At 39.1% G+C, this 21,796-nt stretch overlaps 1 protein-coding gene across 3 annotated transcripts in view; it reads left to right on the top strand.

Annotated features, from left to right (window-relative positions):
- Positions 1-21,796, top strand: part of TAOK3 (TAO kinase 3) — a 237,689-nt gene that overhangs the window by 104,301 nt on the left and 111,592 nt on the right. For all 3 annotated transcript variants that reach the window (XM_078154357.1, XM_021008044.2, XM_078154358.1), the window contains exons 3-5: positions 290-497; positions 19,375-19,446; positions 19,904-20,005. In XM_078154357.1, the coding sequence (XP_078010483.1) occupies positions 378-497; positions 19,375-19,446; positions 19,904-20,005 (294 nt within the window). In that variant the 5' untranslated portion in view covers positions 290-377. The remainder of the gene's footprint in view (positions 1-289; positions 498-19,374; positions 19,447-19,903; positions 20,006-21,796) is intronic.

Raw genomic sequence — 21,796 nt, 5'->3', positions numbered from 1 at the left:
TAATTCGACCAAGACCATTTTTTTCAATTGTGCCATGATATCACACGTATGATTGATATAATTGTTTGCATTCTCAGTGGGTGGTGGAAGAATAAGTGGGAGGAAGAGAATTTAGAAATCAAAATTTAAAAAGTAAAGGATGTTTAAAATATAGTAATAAACAAATTGTTTTAAAAACATCAGAAGGAAAAAAATTAAGTATACCAGTTTTGTCATTTTTAAACCCTCTGATGGGGAAAACAAAATCTGCATTGGAAATAAGCTAATGATGATGTATATTTCTCTTCAGGTGCTGACGGTTTATCAAGAATTCCTTTGTCAATGAAGGGAAAAACTGAATGGGATATTGACAAACAGAGGTCGTAATACTCTTCACCATGCGCAAAGGGGTGCCAAAGGACCCAGAGATAGCAGACCTGTTCTACAAGGAGGATCCTGAAGACATTTTTGTTGGTTTACATGAAATTGGACATGGAAGCTTTGGAGCTGTTTATTTTGTGAGTATCATTATAAAAATTCACTTCACTGGAGCCATCAAAGTAACCTTAATCCATCACTCAATCAGTGAAGCATTCATTAACCGCCTACTATGCACCAGGTACTGTTCAAAGGGCTGGGGATACAAGTTCAAAGTATAAAGTGATTCCTGCCCTCAAGAAGCTTACATTCTATTGAGAGAGACCACAAATACACATCAGAATATATGCAGTATAAATGTGAGGGGAATAAATCCAAATATATACACAGTCAGTAACTCTACTGGGGCTTTTTCTACTTATGCAGTCTCTCTAGTGTATGTCACCCTCTCTCTGCTCACATTGCTGGTGCAGGTCCTCATCGGCTCTCACTGCTGTCATAATTTTCTGGTTGATCTCCCTGAATTAAGTCTCTCCCCTCTCCCATCCATCCACTCCTTAGCTATCAAGGTGATTATCTAGAGCTCAGGCAGGTCTGACCATGTGGCTCCTCTAGTCAATAAACTCCAATAGCTTCTTATTACCTCCAGGACCAAGTCTAAATTCCTCTGTTTGTCATTTAAAGACCTTCACTGCCTGGCCCCTCCTTGTCTTTCCAGCCTTCTTAACACATTACTCTCCTTCACACGTGCTATAATGCAGCTATCCTGACCTCCTTGCTGGCTACTCTCCATCTCCTGACTAGCCATGCCAGGAATGCTCTTCCTTTTCACCCCAGCCTCCTAGCTTCCCCAACTTCTTTCAAGACTCAAATCCCAGCGGGTGCAGGGAGCCTTTCCCACTCATCCCTTCACCCCGGTGTTCCTCGGCCTTCCCTCTGAGTTTACTTTCATTTAATCTTTGTATGTATAATTTTTTTTGTATGTTGTCTCCCCATTAGAATGAGAGCTCCTTGAGGGTAGGGACCATGTTTTCACCTTTCTTTTTGTCCCCACTGCCTGACGCACAGAAAAAGTCTAATAATTCATATCTTTATGTGTATTCTACAGATGGAATCTTGCCTCTATTAAGAGCAAAAGTTGGGCTGGAAAGGAATATCTTCATAGTATCTCCTGAAGGTGTACTTGTAGCTCGTTTAGCACAGTTGGTCAGAAAGTGATGCCGATAAGATCAGGGTTCCATGATTGCCAGAAAGGGAAGAGTGAGGAAGTGATGTGGAAGGAGTGATGGAAGCCTGGCCTCCTTAACTGTGCTCTCCATTAGTGAGTCTACCTTCTCCCATCTGCCCCCAATACACTGGGCCAGATGAAGGTGGGGGTACCCTTGGCTCCTTATTGCCATTTCCACACCCCTCTTCTGCTACCATGATTCAGCTCCTTGTAGGTTCACTCCACCCAGAACAACCAGTCCTCAGGTCATTCCCAGGCCTTCCTCAAGGTGTCTGCTAGCCGGCTCATAGCCTTCCTCTCCACCCCAGTCTCTGCCCTTACACTCAGAGACTTCAATGTGATGTCCCCATGTTGATGACCCTTGCTTTCCGGTTGATCAGCCTTCCCAGCTTCCGTGATCTACGCCTTCATTCCATCCCAGCCGTACATAGTGATGGCTGTCTCCTTGATCTCATCAGCTACAGGAGATTCACATCCATGATCTAGGACAATGAAGTTGTTCCCTCTGAACGAGCTTCCTATTTTCCATTTCTCCCTCTGCACCCTTCCTGCCCCTGTCTTTTGTCCTCACTCCACTCACTCTTCCCTCCCAGCCTTCCCTGGCCTCCCTTTTGGTGCTTTTGAGATCATGACCCTCTAATTAATGCTTCATCTATGTGTCATCTTCTACACTGACTCCCAAATATAAATTCCTCTTTTTAGCTTTTAAAGCCCAACACACCCTGGCCCCAAGCTATGTTTCCAGCCTCACTGGATGTTATTTCCCCTCCCACACTCTGAGATTTAGCCAGTTGGCCTGTTCTTTATTCCTCACACACAAAACACCTCTCTCTGCCTTGCACTGGCCATCCCACATGCCTGGAATGCACTCCTTCCTCCTTTGATTTCATAGCAATCCCTCCCTTCCGATGCCGCCTAGGCAGCATTTTGTGCATGGAGCCTTTCCTGGACACCCTTTATTGCCTCCAGGCAATTAGATGTTCCTTCACAGGAAGAATGTCTCATTTTTGTCCTGGGTAGCCCCCCCAGCTAGCATGTAGTAGGCACTTAATAAATGCTGCTCGAATTGAATTGGATCGAATGGAAAGGAATTAAAGGGCAGAGATTTTTATGTTACGTAGAACAATTAACTTGCCGCAGAATGTGACCTTAACCCCAGCAAGCCACTTTATAGGTATATTCAGTTGTTTACAGGAAACATTCGGTGATCTCTTTGTAGGAAGAAGCCAGAGACACTCAAGCCCTAGTACTAGAAAAACTACCCCAAGCAGGCCAATCATTAAGTGGGTCACCTGAGCCATCTCCCTGTATGTGGGACAGGCTTATTACAGTGACTCCGAAGAAAAAACATGACAAATCAGCCTTATAAGAAGAAATCTGAAAGTAACTGATGTCTGCCTGGGCTAAGCAAGGGGCACAATAGTTCACTGTTAATGGTAGAGTTGTAGTGCGGTCTGGTGCCCTTCTGGGCACTAGCATGTTCTTGAATGGAGGATTATTTTAACAGCACCATCTAAATGAGCTGACTGTGCCATTGTGAGGCATCTCTGCAGTTATAAACTTGAACTTGTCCAGACATGTGCCCCTCTCAGGCTGGTCCAACTCTGCCCATTATACCCCACTGCTATAATTGTCTCATAGACCAGAGTCTGGGCAGGGCCTGGGAGCCAAAGAACAGGCCCAGTGAGTAAGATTTACTAGAGCAAATCTTCATCTTCAGGAATTGATTGACCTTGTCTTCTGATACAGTTCAAGCCCAGGCTGCCTGAATGCTGCTTAAGACCCTCCTTTTAGGGACAGCTAGGTGGCTCAGTGGATAGAACAGACACTTACTAACTGTGTGACCCTGGGCAAGTTACTTAACCCTGAAAAAAAGGGAAAAAATGACTCTTCTACTATGACCACAACTCCTGAGCCAGGAAGTGAAGTGGAGGCCTGATTCAGGGCAAAAAAAGTTGAAATCTCTTCTGTTAGGGTGCCGTGTTTCAGGGGCAGGGCCTGTGTTCTGGTGGGTGAGTATGATTGCCAGTGGGTAGGTAGCATGGTGTGGAAAACAGCTGGGAAGGGATAATGATAACCCTGACCACCACACTTGGCCTCCAGCCCCTCGGCACCAAAGGGAGTCAGCCAGTTGTTCAGAAAGTATTCCATAGTAGACTATATCTTTACAGCCACAAAGCTGGCTGGAAAGTGCATGGAATACAAGATCTCACCAAATTTGTCATTCACCAATTATATAAATATTTTATTTGACTGCATTAGGCAAAACACAGCCTGTCCCCCAACAGTGTGTTTCTCACTCACACATTAAGATCAAACAAGAGGCCATGACACAGACAATCACAGAAATAACCTTTTATAATGATTCTCTGACTCTAAGCCACCATGCAGAAGACAGGACAACGCCCAACATGAACCAAGTCCAGACAGAAGAGGAATTCCTTAGAAATGATGAAGTTCTATATCACTTCTGTTTGTGGATAGCACCGTGCTGATTGCACACAGCTCCAGAATGCTGCAGAGCCTTCTCCATGAGATCTAGAGTGTCTCTGTTAGAACATAAGCTTCTTGAGGCCAGGGACTACCTTCTCTTTTTCTTTGATCTCCAAAGGATATAAACCTAATAGTGGTATTGCTGGGCCAAAGAATATGCCTATTTTAGTCATTATGGGGGCGTGGTTCTGAATTGTCTCCCAGAATAGCTAGGTCCATCCATTTTATGTACTACTGTGCCTGTTTTCCGATAGCCTTTCCAACAATTGTCATTTTCATTTTTGTCAGCTTTGCTAATTATGGGTGTGAGGTAGAACCTCACAGTTGCTTTAATTTGCATTTCTATGATTATTCGTGATTTGGAGCATTTTTTCATATATAATTTTGTATGATTTATTGATCCTTTGAATCAATAAATAAATTTATTGATAGACTTAATTTCATGTAATTTTTTTGATAGTTTGGATGTTTTCCCTTAAGAAATATTCACATCCTTTGAGCATGTGTCATTTGGGAGATTTATTGTTATAAATTTGAATCAGTTCTTTATATAACTTGGATATCAGACCTTTATCAGAGAAACCTGATGTAAAGTTTTTTCCCAGTTAATGTTTTCCCTTGGCTGTATGGGATTTGTCTATGCAAAACCATTTAAATTTTATGTAATTAATTGTCTGGTCTATCTCCTGAGATCTTTTGTGTCCCAGTTTTGCCCTGATTTCTCAGTGTCATCTTGTTTCATTTGTAGAAAGAAAGTCCATATTGATACTCACATGGTTCAGTGCCTCTATTAGGATAGCACCTCATTGGGGTTTTTTTTTGGCAAAAATCTCACATTTAGAGCAATAAGAGTTAAATCAATTTTTACAGACAATAAGAAAACTATATGATTTCTACCACCATCCACTCCTCCATTCCTTTTTTTTTTCACTACATCACTATCAATATGGAAAAGAAAACCACATGGGACCAAAGGCCATTTTGTATTTGTCTTTAACAAAGACAAATGGGATGCCATGGCCAAAGAGTTGATATTGCTGGCAGTGGAACAGTAGATAACATTAAATTTGACTTAACCAAATAGCCAATACCAATTAAAACAGGACAAATTAATTTTTGTGTGTGTCATAAGGGTCTAGAGGAGGTAATAGACTCTTCGTGATGTCTAGAAATGAATAAAATAAAATATATTGGATTACAAAGGAAAGCAATTAAATTGAAATACAGTTATCAACTTTTTTTAAGTTCACAAGTTAAGAAACCCTAATCTGCAGAAGAGAACATTATATTACCCCAAACCGAAGTATAGGAGGTATTTATGTAAGAGAGGTGAACCATAGGTAGAAATGTGCAATTTCTGTTAGGGAATTTTTAATGGATTCAAGTCTTGAGTTGGTTCAAAAGAACATATGCAGGAAGGTTCTCAAAGATGAACTTTCCCTATTGGTCACAGAAACATTGATATCTGTAGCACATCCCTCACCCCTCCAATAAATGAATCTTATAGTAGTCTTAGCAATTCACGTTGCAGTCTCCTGAAAGATGCTATCAATGTGCAGAAAAATTAGATTGAGGCCAGAAGATGTTTTATAGCCCTTCTTATGGACTGCTTATGGATTCCAGCCATCTGGATAAGCTATGTAATGACCCGAATATGGCAATTGAAGCATTAGAATGTCAATACTACAATCCTGCTCCTTGACTCTTTAGTCACATTCTGACTACTTGGCAAAGGCAGATGCCAAGAATCCTACATAGACCGATCAGCAGTCTGGCCCGGCTCCTGGAGCATTTTTCAGACGAGAGTAGATGTGTAGAATCTGGAAGAAATGGCTATTATTGAATACAAGCAGGCATCAGCCAATAGAGTAGATTTTCTAGAAAACAGTTTTACCATATTTGAAGGATAGACCTTCTCTATCAACTATGAAAATAATTCAGTGGAACATTTCTGTGGATTTGGGTTTATATATGTAAATTGAGAAGTCAGTGCAGGATTAAAAGGTGAGTAATTATTGTGTCTGGGATGGAAGAAAACAGGACCAGGGATTAGTGTATCCATCTTAGTTCCACTTATATAAGATTATAAAGGTATAGGTTTATGGCGCTAGTTTGTTGAGCTCAAAATACCTTCACTCACCCACATAATTCAAATAATTTTACTATTTTATTGTCTTAAATGCAATTACTTGGTGGCTTCGATATTAAAATGGTTTCAGTTTTTAACATCTTTGTTCTTACTTCAAACTTTACTTGACCTTGCATCTCCTTAAGCTATTTTCCTATGTATTTTTTTCTCCCTTTCCCCACCAAACTGTGAGCAGCTAGGTGTTAGAATAGATAGAGTGATGAACCTGAAGTCAATGAACCTGAGTTCAAATCTTGTCTCAGACACTCACTAACTGAGTGACCCCGGGCAAACCCCTTAACTTTTCCTGGCTTCAGTTTTCTCACCTGTAAAATGGTGACAATAACGGCACCTACTTCAATAAAGTTTGTGTGAGACTCAAATGAGGTGACATGTAACACTTTATTTTGAAAATCTTAACAAGCTTTATAAATGCCAGCCAGTTATTTTTATTTAAAAAGGAGGTTTACACTTACTGCCTTCACTTCCTTACTTTCTAGTCACTTCTCAAACCCTTAAAAGCTGGCTTCCAACTTCACCACTCAACTGAAACTGTTCTCCCTAAGGCTGCTGGTGATCTCTTAACTGCTAGATTCGATGCCAAGGGCTGGCTTCTCTTTCTTGACCTCTCTGAATCTCTGGACAGTATTGACCGCTTCTTCCTCCCTGGGTTTCATGATATTGCTCTCTCCTGTTTCTACCTCTACCTGTCTATTCACTCATCTTCAGGTCTCCTTTGCAGAAGGATCATCCATGTCCCACCCTCTTTTCGTGGGTCCACGTTGGCTCCCAACTGGGACATCTTTTCTTAGTTCTCTACATTGTCTCTCTCCTAATGATTTCATCACCTCCTGTGATTCTCTTATGATCTCTATGTAGATGTGATTTCCCAAATCTACATATCCAGCCCTTGTGTCTCTCCTGAGTTCCAAGTCCACATGCCAACTACCTCCTGGATAGATCCACATAGGTATTCTTCAGCCATTTTAAACTCAACATATCCAAAATAGAAATCATTACCTTCCTCCCCACAACCCATCCACCCTTCAAACTTCTTTAATTCAGTCAAGAGCACCATCTTTCCAGTGACCAGGTTCACAACCCTGGAGTCATCCTCAGCTCTCCTCTTTCCTTGATATCACCTGCTGTATGCCATCAGTTATCAAATAGTCTTGTCAATTATATTTCCATAACATCTCTCCTATCCATCCCCTTGTCTCTGTCTACCCCAGCACCTTACCAGTTCATCACTTCTCATCTCGTCTATTATAGCATCATCCTCATTGAGCTCTCTGCCTCCAGTCCCCCCTTTCCATTCCATCCTCCACACAGCTGACACATTGATATTTTAAGGCACAGGTTGGACAACAGCATTTACCTGCTCAGGTGGTTTCAGTGACTCCCTATTACCTTAAAGATAACAGACTCCTGATTTGACATTTAAAGCCCTCCACAATTTGGCTACAACCCCAGTTCATAGACAGTTTTCACATTACTCCTCCTCACTCATTGCACATTCTAGCCAACTTGGTCTACACTTGCTCTTCCCCATAGAAGACATTCCATCCACTCCTTTTGGTGGGTCATACCTAGAATGCACAACCTCCTCACCTCTACCTCTTGGAATCATCAGCTCCATTGAAGGTTCAGTTCAAATATCGTTTTCCATACCACTCCTCGCCTGTTGACCTTGTGGGAATATGGCAACATGGTAAGACTTATAGAAGGCCAATCCCACACACACTCCCACCAACACCCCAATATCCCCTATAAAGCTCTTAAAATGCACAGTATTAAACAAAATAAAGAGAATCAGCTCTAAGATCCTCCGCTGAGTCTAGGACTGAAAAAAGACTTCCAAAGTCCTGAAAGGAGACAAACCAGGATAAGTAGAAGGTTCTACACAGTATGAAACTGCATGGTCCCACAGGACAGGTGATCTCATAGCCTTGTTGTAGTAAGAGAAAGGACTGAACAGAGCTCAGCTTAGGTGCAGCTCAGAAAGACCCTGAGTAGAACCTGTCACAAGGGATAATGAAGGAGAAAATCCCCAGGCAGAGTCCCACACAAGAGTAGCCCCAGAACAATGAGGTAATGAGAAAAGTTCTGAACAGAACCCAGCATGAGGCCTCCCCTGGAGCCCCACAGCTTCAGGAGAAAGAGGCCCAGAGACAAAGAAGTCCTGGAACCTTGGCCACAGCAGAAGGGCCTTAAGAAGCATCCGGGCATGCTGGACCTGAGACAAACGATTCTCTTTTTTTCCAACTTATTTTGATTTATCAACAATCACTCCATGAGCTTTTGAGTTTTAAATTTTTCTCCCTCTCCCTCCCCAAGATGGCACGCAATCTGATATAGGCCATACATATACATTCCTATTAAACATATAGAACCAAACTGTTCTTGAAGAAGAACTCTCAAGTAGGGCCTGCCCACAGCATCCAGGAGAATGACAGTAATTGGTGTTTATTCTTCATTTTCAAAGAGGACAAATGATATCATAGAGTGACATCTTGACTTGCATGTAAATTGGATTTAAATGAGGCAGGGGTACACAAAGTTGTCAGCCTCACTATCTCTTCCAGAATCATCAAAGCCAGTGGCAAGACAAAAGTCAAGATGACTGATGATAGCCCAGGATATAATGGGTGACCTTGGCTTCTTTGATGTCTGACCAAGCTCTAAGTACTCCATCCACAGCACCTGCTTCAGCTGCTTTAGTGGCCAATGGAACAAATTGTTCTCATCCACCCATTCCACCTGGGGAATAGTCATCCCCTAACTCCCTGATGGTTTTAAGTCCTATTGATTGCCAGGTGAGAGTTGAGTGGTAGATGGACATGAACACCAAAGGTGGATGAGCACCTCTGAAAAGGACCTAGCAGTCCCTCATACCAGAGGTAATAGTTCTCCTTGAACATCACATACACCCCAAAGTATATGAGAGGAATTAGACCAAGTACAAGCCTCCAACCCAGACTCTGAGCCTAGTTGTATAGCAAACCAAAGAAAATGCCAAATGCAGTGAAGAAATGCCTTAGATTGAAAAATGCCCAAAAGAAAGAATAATTGTGCAAGGCTAAGTAGATCCTGAAAGGGGAAAAAAATATATATATATACACACACACACACACACACATATATATACATACATATATATACATATATATATACACATATATACATATATATATATATATATTCTGGCTACCAAGACTATAAGAATATCCAGAAGAAAAGAAACAAGAGATATTAATGGAATAGCTAGGGAGGAAAGAAGAGCCAGAAGAATCAATACCTTAAAACAGACAGAAGGAAACCTTACCTAAAAACTAAGTTTCTACTGAAAACTAGAATGGGATGAACAAAAAATATTCAATGAGACAACATAAATATTAAAAACAAATTCAAAAGATTGAAATTTTAAAAAAGAAAATGTAAGAAATACAATATAAGAAATAACTGACCTTAAAAAAGAAAACAGGTCAAGGAGAGAATCTCAGAATTATTGAACTACCTGAAAATCACACCCCTACAAAAGCTTGGAAACCATATGAAAATTTTGCAGAACTCTTAGAACCATAGTGTAAAGTTAAAATGGAAAGAATTCATCAATCACTTCTGGGAAAAACTCTGCAAACCCCAGGAACATCATAGCCAAAACCCAAAGCCCCCAGCTCAAATTAAAAATATACTGCAAACAGGCAAAAAAAAATAGTTCAGGTACAAAAGAGCAACAGATTGAATTCAACAAGACTTGACAGCTGCCACAAGCAAGAAAAGGAAAGATTGGAATATGATATTTTGGAAGATGAAGGCTTTACAACTAAGAGTAACCTCTCCATAAAAATCAAAGTATTCTATAGGGGTGGACACGTTCCTTTAATAAAATAGAGGATTTCTAAGCGTTCCTGAGTAGACACTTTGAAATAGAAATGCAGAAGTCAAGAGAAATATAGAAAGGTATACATAAAATCACTATTTCACATAATAGAGGTTCATAAGATGAAGTGAGCTCAAATTTGGTGGTAGAAATGGGAAGGAATGGACATCCCATCAACTTCACTTTCACCTGAACTGAACAAAGGAAAGTTGAACATAAGTTTACACCCAGAGAGATACACACAGATTGCAGTGTAGAAATACATCAAATTCTAAAGAGAAGAAGTCAGACAACAGTTGGCTATGAGGGAGGGCAGGAGAGATACAGAATAGTTATGAGTAGAACATATGGAGTGGTGAGTGTGTGGTGGAATTAAAAGGAGAAGAATAAAGAATAAAATCCTGGGAACAGGAGCAGAAATCCATCAATATTCTGCTTATAAAAAACATACTTGAAGCATAAAAATTTATGTAGAATTAAAATGACTTAAGCAATATCTATTATACTTTATCTGAACTCAAAAGCAGAGGTAGCAATCACAGTTTCAGATGCAGCTATGCTAAATATACAAATGACAAAATTACATTTAAGAGAAACTACATTATACTTAAAGTCACCATAAATAATGAATCAATATTAATATATAATATCTATATATGAAATACATAAAAATTAATCAGATGGCAGGGAGAAATAGACATTAAGACTCTATAACTTAAGGAAAACTCAATGTAGCCCTTTCAGACCTGAAATAATATAACCAAAACATAAGCAAGAAAGAATTCAATGACTTGAATAAAACTTTAGAAAAAAATAGAATAGATAAATGGTGATTACTAAATGAGAACAGAATACTTCTCTGACATTCATGCACCTTTAAAAAATTTATTATGTATTACAGCATAAAGACCTCACCAATAACACAAAAAGGCAAAAATATTCAACCTATGATTTATTGGTCGTTTGCAGTAAAAATTATATTAAATAGAAGTCCTTTGAGGAAAGAATTAACAATCAATTGGAGCCTAAATAACTTAACCTTAGGAACTTGTGAATCAAAGAACAAATTATAGAAACAATAGAAAATTTCATCAAAGAAAATGACAATAATGAAACAACACACCAAAAAATATAGCATATAGCTAATAAGGTCCTTAGGAGAAAATTTGTATCTCTAAAACTCTTTCATCAACAAAAAAAAAAAAAAGAAAGAATAAATGAATTAGACATGCAGCAGAAAATGTTGAATAAGAATAAATCCAGAAACCCAACTAAGCGACAAAGTAAAACTTCTGAAAATCAGAGACTAAAAGATTGAAAGGAAAAAGAAAAAACACAATGATAAATAAAACAAGGAACTGCTTTATTGAAAAAATACCAACAAAATAGATAAACAGTTAATCTGCTTCAAAAAAGAGAGGAAGACCAATTTGGGGGGGGGGCAATAGCTAGTGACTATCATGTGTCTCATGCCAGATTTGAACTCAAGTCTTCCTGACAGCATGGCCAGTGCTCTATCCATTGTACCACCTAGCTGCCCCAGACCAATTTTTTTTGCTTTTTTTTTTTTGCTGAGGCAATTGGGGTTAAGTGACTTGCCCAGGGTCACACAGATAGTAAGTGTCTAGTGTCTGAGGCCAGATTTGAACTCAGATCCTCCTGACTCCAAGGCCAGAGCTCTATCCACTATGCCACCTAGCTGCCCCCAGGCCAGTTTTTAATATCAAAAATGTAAAAGGATAATTCCAACAATTGACAAAGTAAAGTAATTATCAGAAGTCATTTTGCCTAATTTTATGCTAACAAAACTTAGATGAAATGGATAAATGTTTACAGTAATATCAAACACCCATTTTAGCAAGGAAAAATGATTACATAGCCCAATATTTGAAAACGAAATTGAACAAGCCATAAATGAACTCACAAACAACAAAACCTCCAGGGCCATGTGGATATTCAAGTGATTTCTATTCTAAGAATAGTTAATGTCAATATTATGTAAACTGTTTTAATAAACGGGAGGGGGAACTTTTCCAATTTCTGTGATACTAATATAGCCTTTACACCTAAACCAGTAGGAGATAAAACAGAAATAAAACTATAGACTAATATCCCAAATAAAGGTTGACATAAAAATTTTGAATAAATGTTATAACATATTAAAATGATTATATATGGTGATGAGGATTTGTACCTGGAATGCAAGATTGGCTCAACATAAGGGAAGCTATGAACATAAAAATATCATATCACCAATGTAAATAATAAACCTCGTAATTATATCAGTAGATGCTGAAAGAACTTTGAACAAAATCCAACACTTATTTCTGCGTGTGTTTCTGTTATTAGAATGCTAGGAATAAACAGACTTTTCCTCAATATAATTAATAATGTCTATCAGAAACCAAGATCAGACAATATGGAGAAAATTTAGAGACCTTTCCAATAAAATCAGAAGTAAAATAAGAATTTCCATTATCACCAATTTAATAGAGTTCTAGAAATTCTTGCTATCGCAGTAAAAGAAGAAAGAGAAATCAAGGGAACAAATATAACCAGAGAGGGGAAAAACTTTTTTACAGATGAGATGATTATCTAGAGAACTCTAAAAAGTCAATTAAAAATTAATTGAAACTATTCATAAATTCAGCAAAGTTGCAGGATATAAAACAAATTCACAAAAATCATCACTGTTCCTGTATCTTACCAACAAAAGTAAAATCAATTAAATCAGTATAACATTTATTGTCCTACTACGTGCCAGGCACTATTCTTAGCACTAGAGATACAAAAAGAAGTAAAAGGTAGTCCCTACCCTTAAGGAGCTCACAATCTAAACCCAGAAGGAAGAGACAAAAAGCAAAATTCCATTCAAAATAACTAAGAAGGTATCAAATATTTGAGGGTCTTTCTACTGGAATATAACTAAGAACTATATTAATTTAACTCTGAAACACTCTTTACAGAAATAGAGACTTAAGTAATCGGAAATATAGTCATTGTCCATAGGTAGGTCATGCCAATATAATAAACATGACTAAATTACTTAAATTAATTTATTTAGTACAATCAAACTATGAAAGAATAATTTTTTTAGATCAAGAACATAATTATAATTTATCTAGAAGAACAGGTCAAGAATTTTAAAAGTAATCATGAAAAAGTAAGGGGGAAAAAAGGACTAACAGAATTAGGTCTCAAACTACCACAAAGCATTAATCACCAAAATAATTGTTATTGGTGAAGAAGAAAGGTTGATAAGTAGATATATAGCATATAAACACATAGTGTTTGATGAACACAAAACCCCCAGTTACTGGGGAAAGGAATCATTCCAAAAAAAAAAACTACTGGGAAAACCGGAGTGTACTTTGAAAGAAATTAGATCTATACCAGTTCCTCACACCCTGTACCACAATAAGTTCCAAAGGTATACATAAAAAGGTAGACATAAAAAGTGTGAACATAAGCAAATTATAGGAGCAAGGAAGAAATTGTCTTTCTGGTCTCTGTGTAAGGGCAGATTTCATGACTGAACGAAGAACTGAGAAGGTCACACAAAATAAAATGGACAATTTTGATTGTATGGCATTTAAAAATTTTTGCTCAAGCAAAAGCAATGTGGTTAAACTTGGAAGAGAAACAAATCTTTGGGGAACAAATTGGAAAACGTAAAGAAAAAGACTTTAAGCATGTTTCCCTGATAAACATCTCATATCCAAGATATAGATGGAATTGATTCAAATTTATAAGACGAACAACCATTTCCCCAAGAGATGGTCAAAGGCAGTTTTCCAGTTAGGAAATCTAAGCCATCAACAACTATGTGGACATTAGTTTCCAAATCACTAATATTTATAGAAATGGGAATAAATGCAAATGAGAAGACCTCTATCAACTGATTAAAAGCAAAGTGTGAAGAATTGGGAGAAAAAATATGCAATGACAACATAATAAAGACATGTGTTTTGAAAGACTCCAGGATTCTAATCAGTGCTATAAGAAATCGTAATTCCAGAGAACTGGTAATGAACATGGTACTCATCTCCTGTCAGAGAGGTAACAGATTCAAAGTTCAGAATGACATTGGACATGGCCAAAGAGAGAATTTGCTCTGTTTGACTGTGTCTATTTATTTATTACAAGGATTTTCTTTTGTTGTTGATAATGTTCAATTGGGAAGGGGGATAAAGATAAGAAAAAATGTGAAGCTTCAATTGATTCCTTCTTACCTTCAGAATAAAATAGAAACTCTTCTTTCTGGCATTTAAAGTTTTTCATCATTTGGTTTCAAGCTATCTTTCTAGACTGATCACACATCACTCCTCATATATTCTACATTCCAAACAGCTGATTGCTTTTTCTCATGCTTAACGTTCCATCTCCTTCCTTGGCACCTTTGCCCAGACTATCATCTGTATCTGAAAGGCTTTCTCTCCTTATTTCCATGTCTCAGAATCTTTTGTTTCCTTCAAAGTGCAGCTCCAGCTCCACCTATGACTCATTATATTGGCAAAGATGACAAGAGAGGAAAATAACAAAATGAGAGGGGCCAGAGGAAAAACAAGCACACTTGTGCATTGTTGGTAGAATTGTGAATTGGTCTAAGCATTCTGGTCTGCAATTTTGAACTATGCCTAAAACATCACTAAACTATCCATCCCTTTAACTTAGCAAAATCACTATTACACAGATATCCCCCAAAGACATCAAAGGAAGAGGGGAAAGATCCTTGTGTGTAAAAATATTTACAGCAACTCTTTTTGTAGCAACAGTGAATTGGAAGCTAAGAGGATATTGACCTGTTGGGGAATGGCTAAACAAATCATGGTACGTGGATGTGGAATCTAATTGAGTCATAAGAAGTGATGAAATCTACAAAAGGTTTTTTACAATTCACTTCTCTCCCCCTCCACCTCCTTCAGCCAGTGGCTAGCATCCCCTCCTCTCCTTCCTCAAGAAATTCCATTACTCTGTATATACACATCACTATGTGTGTGTGATCTTATTTTCATCTCTGTTCCCCAGAACCTAGCAGAAGACCAGACGTTTGTAAGGTCTTTAAAAAATTAAAATAAAAAAGGTTATGAGGTTGAGTCTTAACCAAGGCAAAGATAGATTCTGAAGATATTTATATTATTATTATATTCAATAAATAACAAAATTCAGTCTTTTATTTCTGGAAGTGCCTGTTCCTATTGGCTAGTTGAATTATCCGTTCACATTTTATATTCTTGAAAACATACTATAGTAGATGAGATTGAAATTATTTTAAATGGTGCCAGAATCCGGACCTGAATTTAAATCCTGCTTCAGACACTTATAGATGTGTATCCCTGGACAAATCATTTGATGTCACTAACCCTTATTTTCTTTATGTGTGAAATGAGGGGATGGGTCTCAATGACCTCTAGAGTCCCTTCCAGCCCTAAATCAGACGTGTCTAACACAGCCTGCAGACCACATGCCGCCCACAGGCCTGAACCAAACTAAAATGCGATTCCCATCTGATTTTAATGTGTTGATGTATTAACAAAAAATGATTATTTCAACCTGTGTGGTTTTCTACATCAGAATGCAGCCCACAAGGTTCCCTATGTATGGTTCCATGGCCCTGTTTCTACTTGAGTTTGACACTACTTTAAGTTTATGTTCCTATGATCTTCTCTTCTTCCCTGGTGTAGCAATGAAATGGATTCCATTCATCATGTAAAGACCAAAATGTGATATGATCTCCACTCAGGACACTGTTTTACACATAGCAGGATATCAGTAACAATTTGTGAAATTAGATTAAAATGTTTGACTCAATGGGAGCTTGCTCAAGTTTTGTTTGAAGGCCTTAGCTATGGAACTCTTCAATATGGTTCTCTTAACAATTACCCTGGAAGTCCATCCACTGTTTTGCTTAGAACTACCAAGGCTAATCTTTCCAAATGGGCTTAAACATGGAACTCAACTTCCAGCTACAAGCTGAATTCAAATCTTTGATTGGAATGTTTGAGGAGCTTTATGTGTTTATGTTGGGCTGATGAGAGGCCATTGAGAGTGTTTTTGTCCCCATCAAAAATTAATTTTTTCATTTAAATTGACTAAAGGAAGGATAAATTTAACTAACTCTTAGTTATACCCTTGTAAAGGTAGAATTGGAAACTCTGTGTGGCTGGAGATAGACCCACAAGAAATTAATTTTCCAGTGCTATTTCCAGACTTCTATTTTCCACCCCCTCCTTCCATAGATGTCCAAGTGGTTTTCTGACAGTCTCAGTAAACTGGATGGTTTTGTGGGCAGGTGAACTTGTCAAGTTCAATTAGCCACTACTTTGTAAATATTGTTCTTGATTTGGATGGCCTAAAGTTCATCGTTGGGTTGTTTTCTTTTTTTTTCCTTACTTTTCTGACTGCAAATCAGCATTGATTATAAATAACCCTTAATAAGCCATTAGATAATAATACAGTCTAATTACATTTAAGTGGAAATGTGTTTTTCCTTTATAGGCATACTGATTTTTCAAGCCACCTACCAGCTGGGATTCCACATAAAGCCTGGAACTTCCCTAAGCTTTTCCCTGTCTCTGTTTAATAGATTTGTAGTGGGAACATACAATGCAAGCTTGACCTGTCCCACTTCTGTTAATACTACTCTTGGGTTACCCCATAGTTTTCCTTATTGCTCTTATGTAAGCACAGACACTTTTTTAGTCATTGATAATGGGAAGGTTATTTTATGTGTGTGTTTTTTGTTTATAAAAAATCGTGTCCCTGGAATGCCTTACTAAACGGCAGCTGGTGTTTAAGAGAACTGGAGTTGATATCAAGAAGGCTAGAGTTCAAATCTTACAAGCTTTGTGACTTTAGACAAGTTAATTAGCCTAGGTTAACTAGGTTTACTTAAGTAAATCAGGAAGGTTGGACTCGATTACCTCTTGGCTCTACCTAACTGCCTCTTCTTGGAACCCTGTGCTGGATCTCCATCCAGGTCATGCCAATTAATCGTGGGTATGTCCTGAGCTCTCTCCTCTCCAACCTCTATCCTGTTTCACTTGATGATCTCATCAGTTCCCATAGATTCAATTCAATTTAAAAAATTATCATCCTGACTTCTCTGCTCACCTCCAGTCTCACATCTCCAACTGCGTAGTGGACATCTTGTACATCATGTTCCGAGACATCTTAAATTCAATTGTACAAAAGTGAACTCACTATATTTCCCCTGAAGCTTCACCTTCTCCTAATTTCCCTATTGTCAAAAATACTACCAGCCTTCCCATGCCCCAGGCTCATAGCCTAGTGGTCATCTTCAACTCTGCATGTTCTCTTGCCCCTCCTCCCCTATTCTGTTGCCAGATTCTTCCAGTTCTACCTTTGTGAAGGTACATAGTCTCTCCTTTCTCCTCTGACACTGCTACTAGTCTAGTGCAGGCCCTCCTAGCCTCATGCCTGGACTATTACAGTAGTCTGTTGGTGGGTCTGCCTGACTCAACTCTCTTCCCACCCTGGTCCATCCTCCACTCAACTTAGAAAATGATCTTCCTAAGCACAGATCTGATGGGGTCAAGCCCTCTTACACTCTCAATATACTCCAATGATTCCCACTCAACTTTGTAACTTACAGGCACATGTATACACACACACACACACACACACACCCCATACTCTGCATCCAGTGTCACCAGCTTCCTCAAACAGAACACTCCATCTGCTAACTGTGGGCACTTCCACTGCCTGTCCCCCATGCCTGGGGGCTTCCCTGGCTCTCTTCAAGGCTCTGCTAAAATCTCATCTTTGCAAGAAGCCTTTTCTAATCCTCCTTGATCTGGTGCCTTTCCTCTGAAATTATCCCCAATTTATCATGAACATAGCTTGTTTGCACTTAGCTGTTTACATGTTGTCTCCCCCATTAGACTGTGAACTCAGTGTCTTTTGCCTTTCTTTGTATCCCCAGTGCTAAGCACAGTGCCTAGAACACAGTAGGCACTTAATAAATGTTTATTGACAGACTGACACCTACGAGCCTTACAGCTCTCTGGCTATGACCCTGTGTTGACCTGATTTCTCAAACTGAATCAGAGGCTTCACTTAAAGGTAATTTGAAAGTTTCACTTGTGGGCCACGCTCTATACAGATACGCCATTTTCTTTGTGCCTCTGAAGATGCTCGTGGGTAATCATTTTGCTTACTCTTTGATAGGCATAGGAAGGCAGAGAGAATCTTTACTTAACTGACATCAAAGTAAATGTTTAGAACTACTTTAGGTTCTGATTTAATTTCTTAAAAATATATTAATAGTCTGCTCTTGCTAAGCCAATCATATTTGAAAAGAAGTTCAAATGACTTCTCCAAGATTGGTCGGTCTAAATTTATACATCATTGTGTTGGATCTGTTACCTCAGAACCATAGCTGCGGCTTTACGAGGCCTTGGAAATAACCCCCTAGGGCCAGAACAGCTTGTGCTTCATCTTCCTTGATACATCAGGGATATTGCACTTAAGCAGAGTCTTATTGAAAGAAAGAGAAAGGAAGGAAGGAAGAAAAGGAGGGAGGAAAGAAGAAAGAGAAAGGGAGGGAAGAAGGAAAGAAAGAAGGGAGGGAGGGAGGAACTAGAGAAAGAAAGGAGGAAGGAAGAAAAGGAGGGAGGAAAGAAGAAAGAGAAAGGGAGGGAAGAAGGAAAGAAAGAAGGGAGGGAGGGAGGAACTAGAGAAAGAAAGGAGGAAGGAAGAAAAGAAAGAAGGGAAGGACAAAAGGAAGGATGAAAGATGGTCAACTTATATGGTCTTTTGACATCTTGTTTGTCTTTCCGAAATCTTTGAGAAATTATTTTGAAAGCACTTAAATACACTGGAGGGGAAGATTATATACCTAGTTTGCTTTAATTAAAAACTGTATTGGTCGGTGGGGGGAGGGGTAAGCTCTAGTATTTTTATGAGAACCCTAGACACCACAACAGATCACCATCCAAATTTTCCATGTAAGAAGTCAATGTACTAGGAAAAGCAAGATTGGAGTTCTTGGTACAGACGCAATTGTCGATTGTCGTATCCTTTCACATTGATACAAACTGTATGGGAGGCGAAAAGAAGAGAGTGAAGACGTCTCAGGAAGTCGGACGGAAGTTGGGTCTTAACTTGTCCAAGGAGCTGAAATGCACGGACTTTTGAAGGCGGGATCTCTCAGTTCTCTGAACTGGTGTTCTAAGAGGTCATAGAAAAACCTGAAGTCTGATATCTCACTTCACCTGCCTCTTCTCCCACTAATTCTCATTCCCCTTTCTCCCCTTCATGTAGGCCACAAATTCCCACACCAATGAAGTGGTGGCAATTAAGAAAATGTCCTACACTGGGAAACAAACCAATGAGGTAAGATCAAGGCAGTTCCGTATTTAGACGGTTCTAAGTCAAGCCAGTTACAGGGGCTTTCCTGTGACCTCGGGAATGAGTTCTTCAGGCATTCCTCTAACACGTCTTTTTTCTTTCCACACAAGGCTGTAACAAGTATACCCACTGGTCTAGCTTACTCCAGTCTGTTTTGAAGTGGACTTAATTAAGTCAGAGGCAATGCAGATAGTATCAGGGTTAGTCGAATGGCTCTATTTTCATATGTTGCATGAGAGATTGCATTTGCATATTTGAATCAAAGTAATAATAAAAGTTCGTATGACATATTCATGGTTTATGCAATGTCCTAAGTCGCTGTTTAGCATATGTGCTATATAGATATTTTAAATATTAGATGTGATGCTGTAGATAATGAACATTTGAAATCAAAAGACTTTTCTGCTTAAACTAAAATTCTTTCTTATCTGGTTCACCACAGAAATGGCAGGATATTCTTAAGGAAGTCAAATTTTTGCGTCAGTTGAAGCACCCTAACACCATTGAGTATAAGGGCTGCTACTTGAAAGAGCACACTGCCTGGGTAAGTCTGAAGTAATTCTATTTATCCGCCCTGCTCTGTTACTGCCCAAGGTGGCACCATAGTGGATAGAGTGCTGGGCCCGAAGTCAGGAAGACTCATCTTCCTGAGCTCAAATCTAGCCTCAGATATTTACTAGCTGTGTGACCCAGGGCCTCACCCTGTTTGCCTCAGTTTCCTCATTTGTAAAATGAGGTGGAGAAGGACATGGCAAACTACTCCAGTATCTTTGCCAAGAAAAGCCCAAATGGGGCCATGAAAAATCAGACACGACTGAAATGACTGAACAGTATTATTACCTTCCAATTATTTTCTGTTGTTCATGTTTATTAGCCACAGATGTATTGTATGGGGTGTGTTGTATGAGATTAAACATTCTTCGGTCAACAGTAGTCAAGAGATATTTATTTCACTCTTACTGTGTTCTTTGTGCTAAGTGTTGGTATGCAAAGAAGACTTAAAAAAACCCACAAAAACCACAACCATTGTCCCTACCCTCAGGGACCTCACATCCTAAAGAGTAGGCAAGTGCAAGGCATATGTGCTGTAAATGGGAGATAGTCTCAGAGGGAAGTCCTGGCAATGAGGGAACGACTGGGGAAGCTTCCTCTCTAAACAGAAAACCACAACAAGGGAGACAAGATGGTAGATCCACCAGGACATTTTAAGGAAAGGTGGAGGAGAGGACTGAAATTGAAGCAAATAGGTTTTTGCTTCTGTCTCAGAATTTTTATAATCACAATTTATTAAATACACCCCTCTGTTCAGTCTTTCACTTGTCATTTCTGTATTTGACAAATAAATGGTTATCATCTAGAAGTGTAGCATCCAAAATAAGAGAGGTGATTGTCCCCTCTATTGAGCTGTAGTCAGACTGTATTTGAACTCAAGACATTAACAAATCATTAAATGGCCAGAGTGGGAAAGGGTGGAGGGTTGGGTGGGCTGGAGACCTTGACAGCCAAGGGTCAGCTAAAGGAACTGGGGTGTTTATTTAGGTCAGAGAGAAGATCTGCTGGTCACATGCTATAATTGTCTCCAATGATTGTTAGTAGATCAGAGTTGCCAAACTTCTGAGTGCCAGATTTAAATGTAATTGGGAAATATTTAACAAAATAAATACAAATACAATCATGTTAATTTAAGGTTTTCTAAGTTAATATGCAGCCTTCAGGGACCCTTTCTCTTTGAGTTTTACACCTTGGATAAAGATAATGATTAGATTTGTCTTCTTTACCCAGAAGACATAACCAAGAGCACTCTGGGAGGTCTTGATGTCAAGAAAGCCTTCCTGTCTATCCATGAGAACCATCCCACTGGGGAACAGGCTGACCCCAGGAGGAAGGTGGGCTCCCCATGAGTAGAGCTCTTCACTATGAGGCTGGGTGGCCACTTGTTACGGATGCTATGGAAGGGATTCCTGTCTAAGTACAGCTTGGACTAAATTATCACTGCCAAGCTCCTTCCAACTGAGATTTTGTGATTCACGGATAGGGGCACTTAGCATAACACCTGGGTGCTTAAAAAATACTTTTTAATGATAATGAAACTTCCTTTGCCACACCCCACATCCTGAGTCTTTTTGCATGTAACTGAGTGTCTTTTTTCCAAGTCGGTCTTCCTAAGCATTCTTTGCTTCTGGGATCTCACACTTAATGTCAGAATGGAATGTGGGCAGTCACTCATTCCTAAGATCTCTCCTCAAAGAAGAGCCTGGGTTGGAGGGCCAATTCTTTGTAAACAGAGGTTAGGCAGCATGGCATAATGGGGAACACACTGAGACTAGATAGCAGA

This window comes from Phascolarctos cinereus, unplaced genomic scaffold, assembly GCF_003287225.1.
Source record: "Phascolarctos cinereus isolate Bilbo 61053 unplaced genomic scaffold, phaCin_HiC Scaffold_4;HRSCAF=312, whole genome shotgun sequence".
NCBI classification, from domain to species: domain Eukaryota; kingdom Metazoa; phylum Chordata; class Mammalia; order Diprotodontia; family Phascolarctidae; genus Phascolarctos; species Phascolarctos cinereus.
This window is presented reverse-complemented; position numbering and strand designations above follow the sequence as displayed.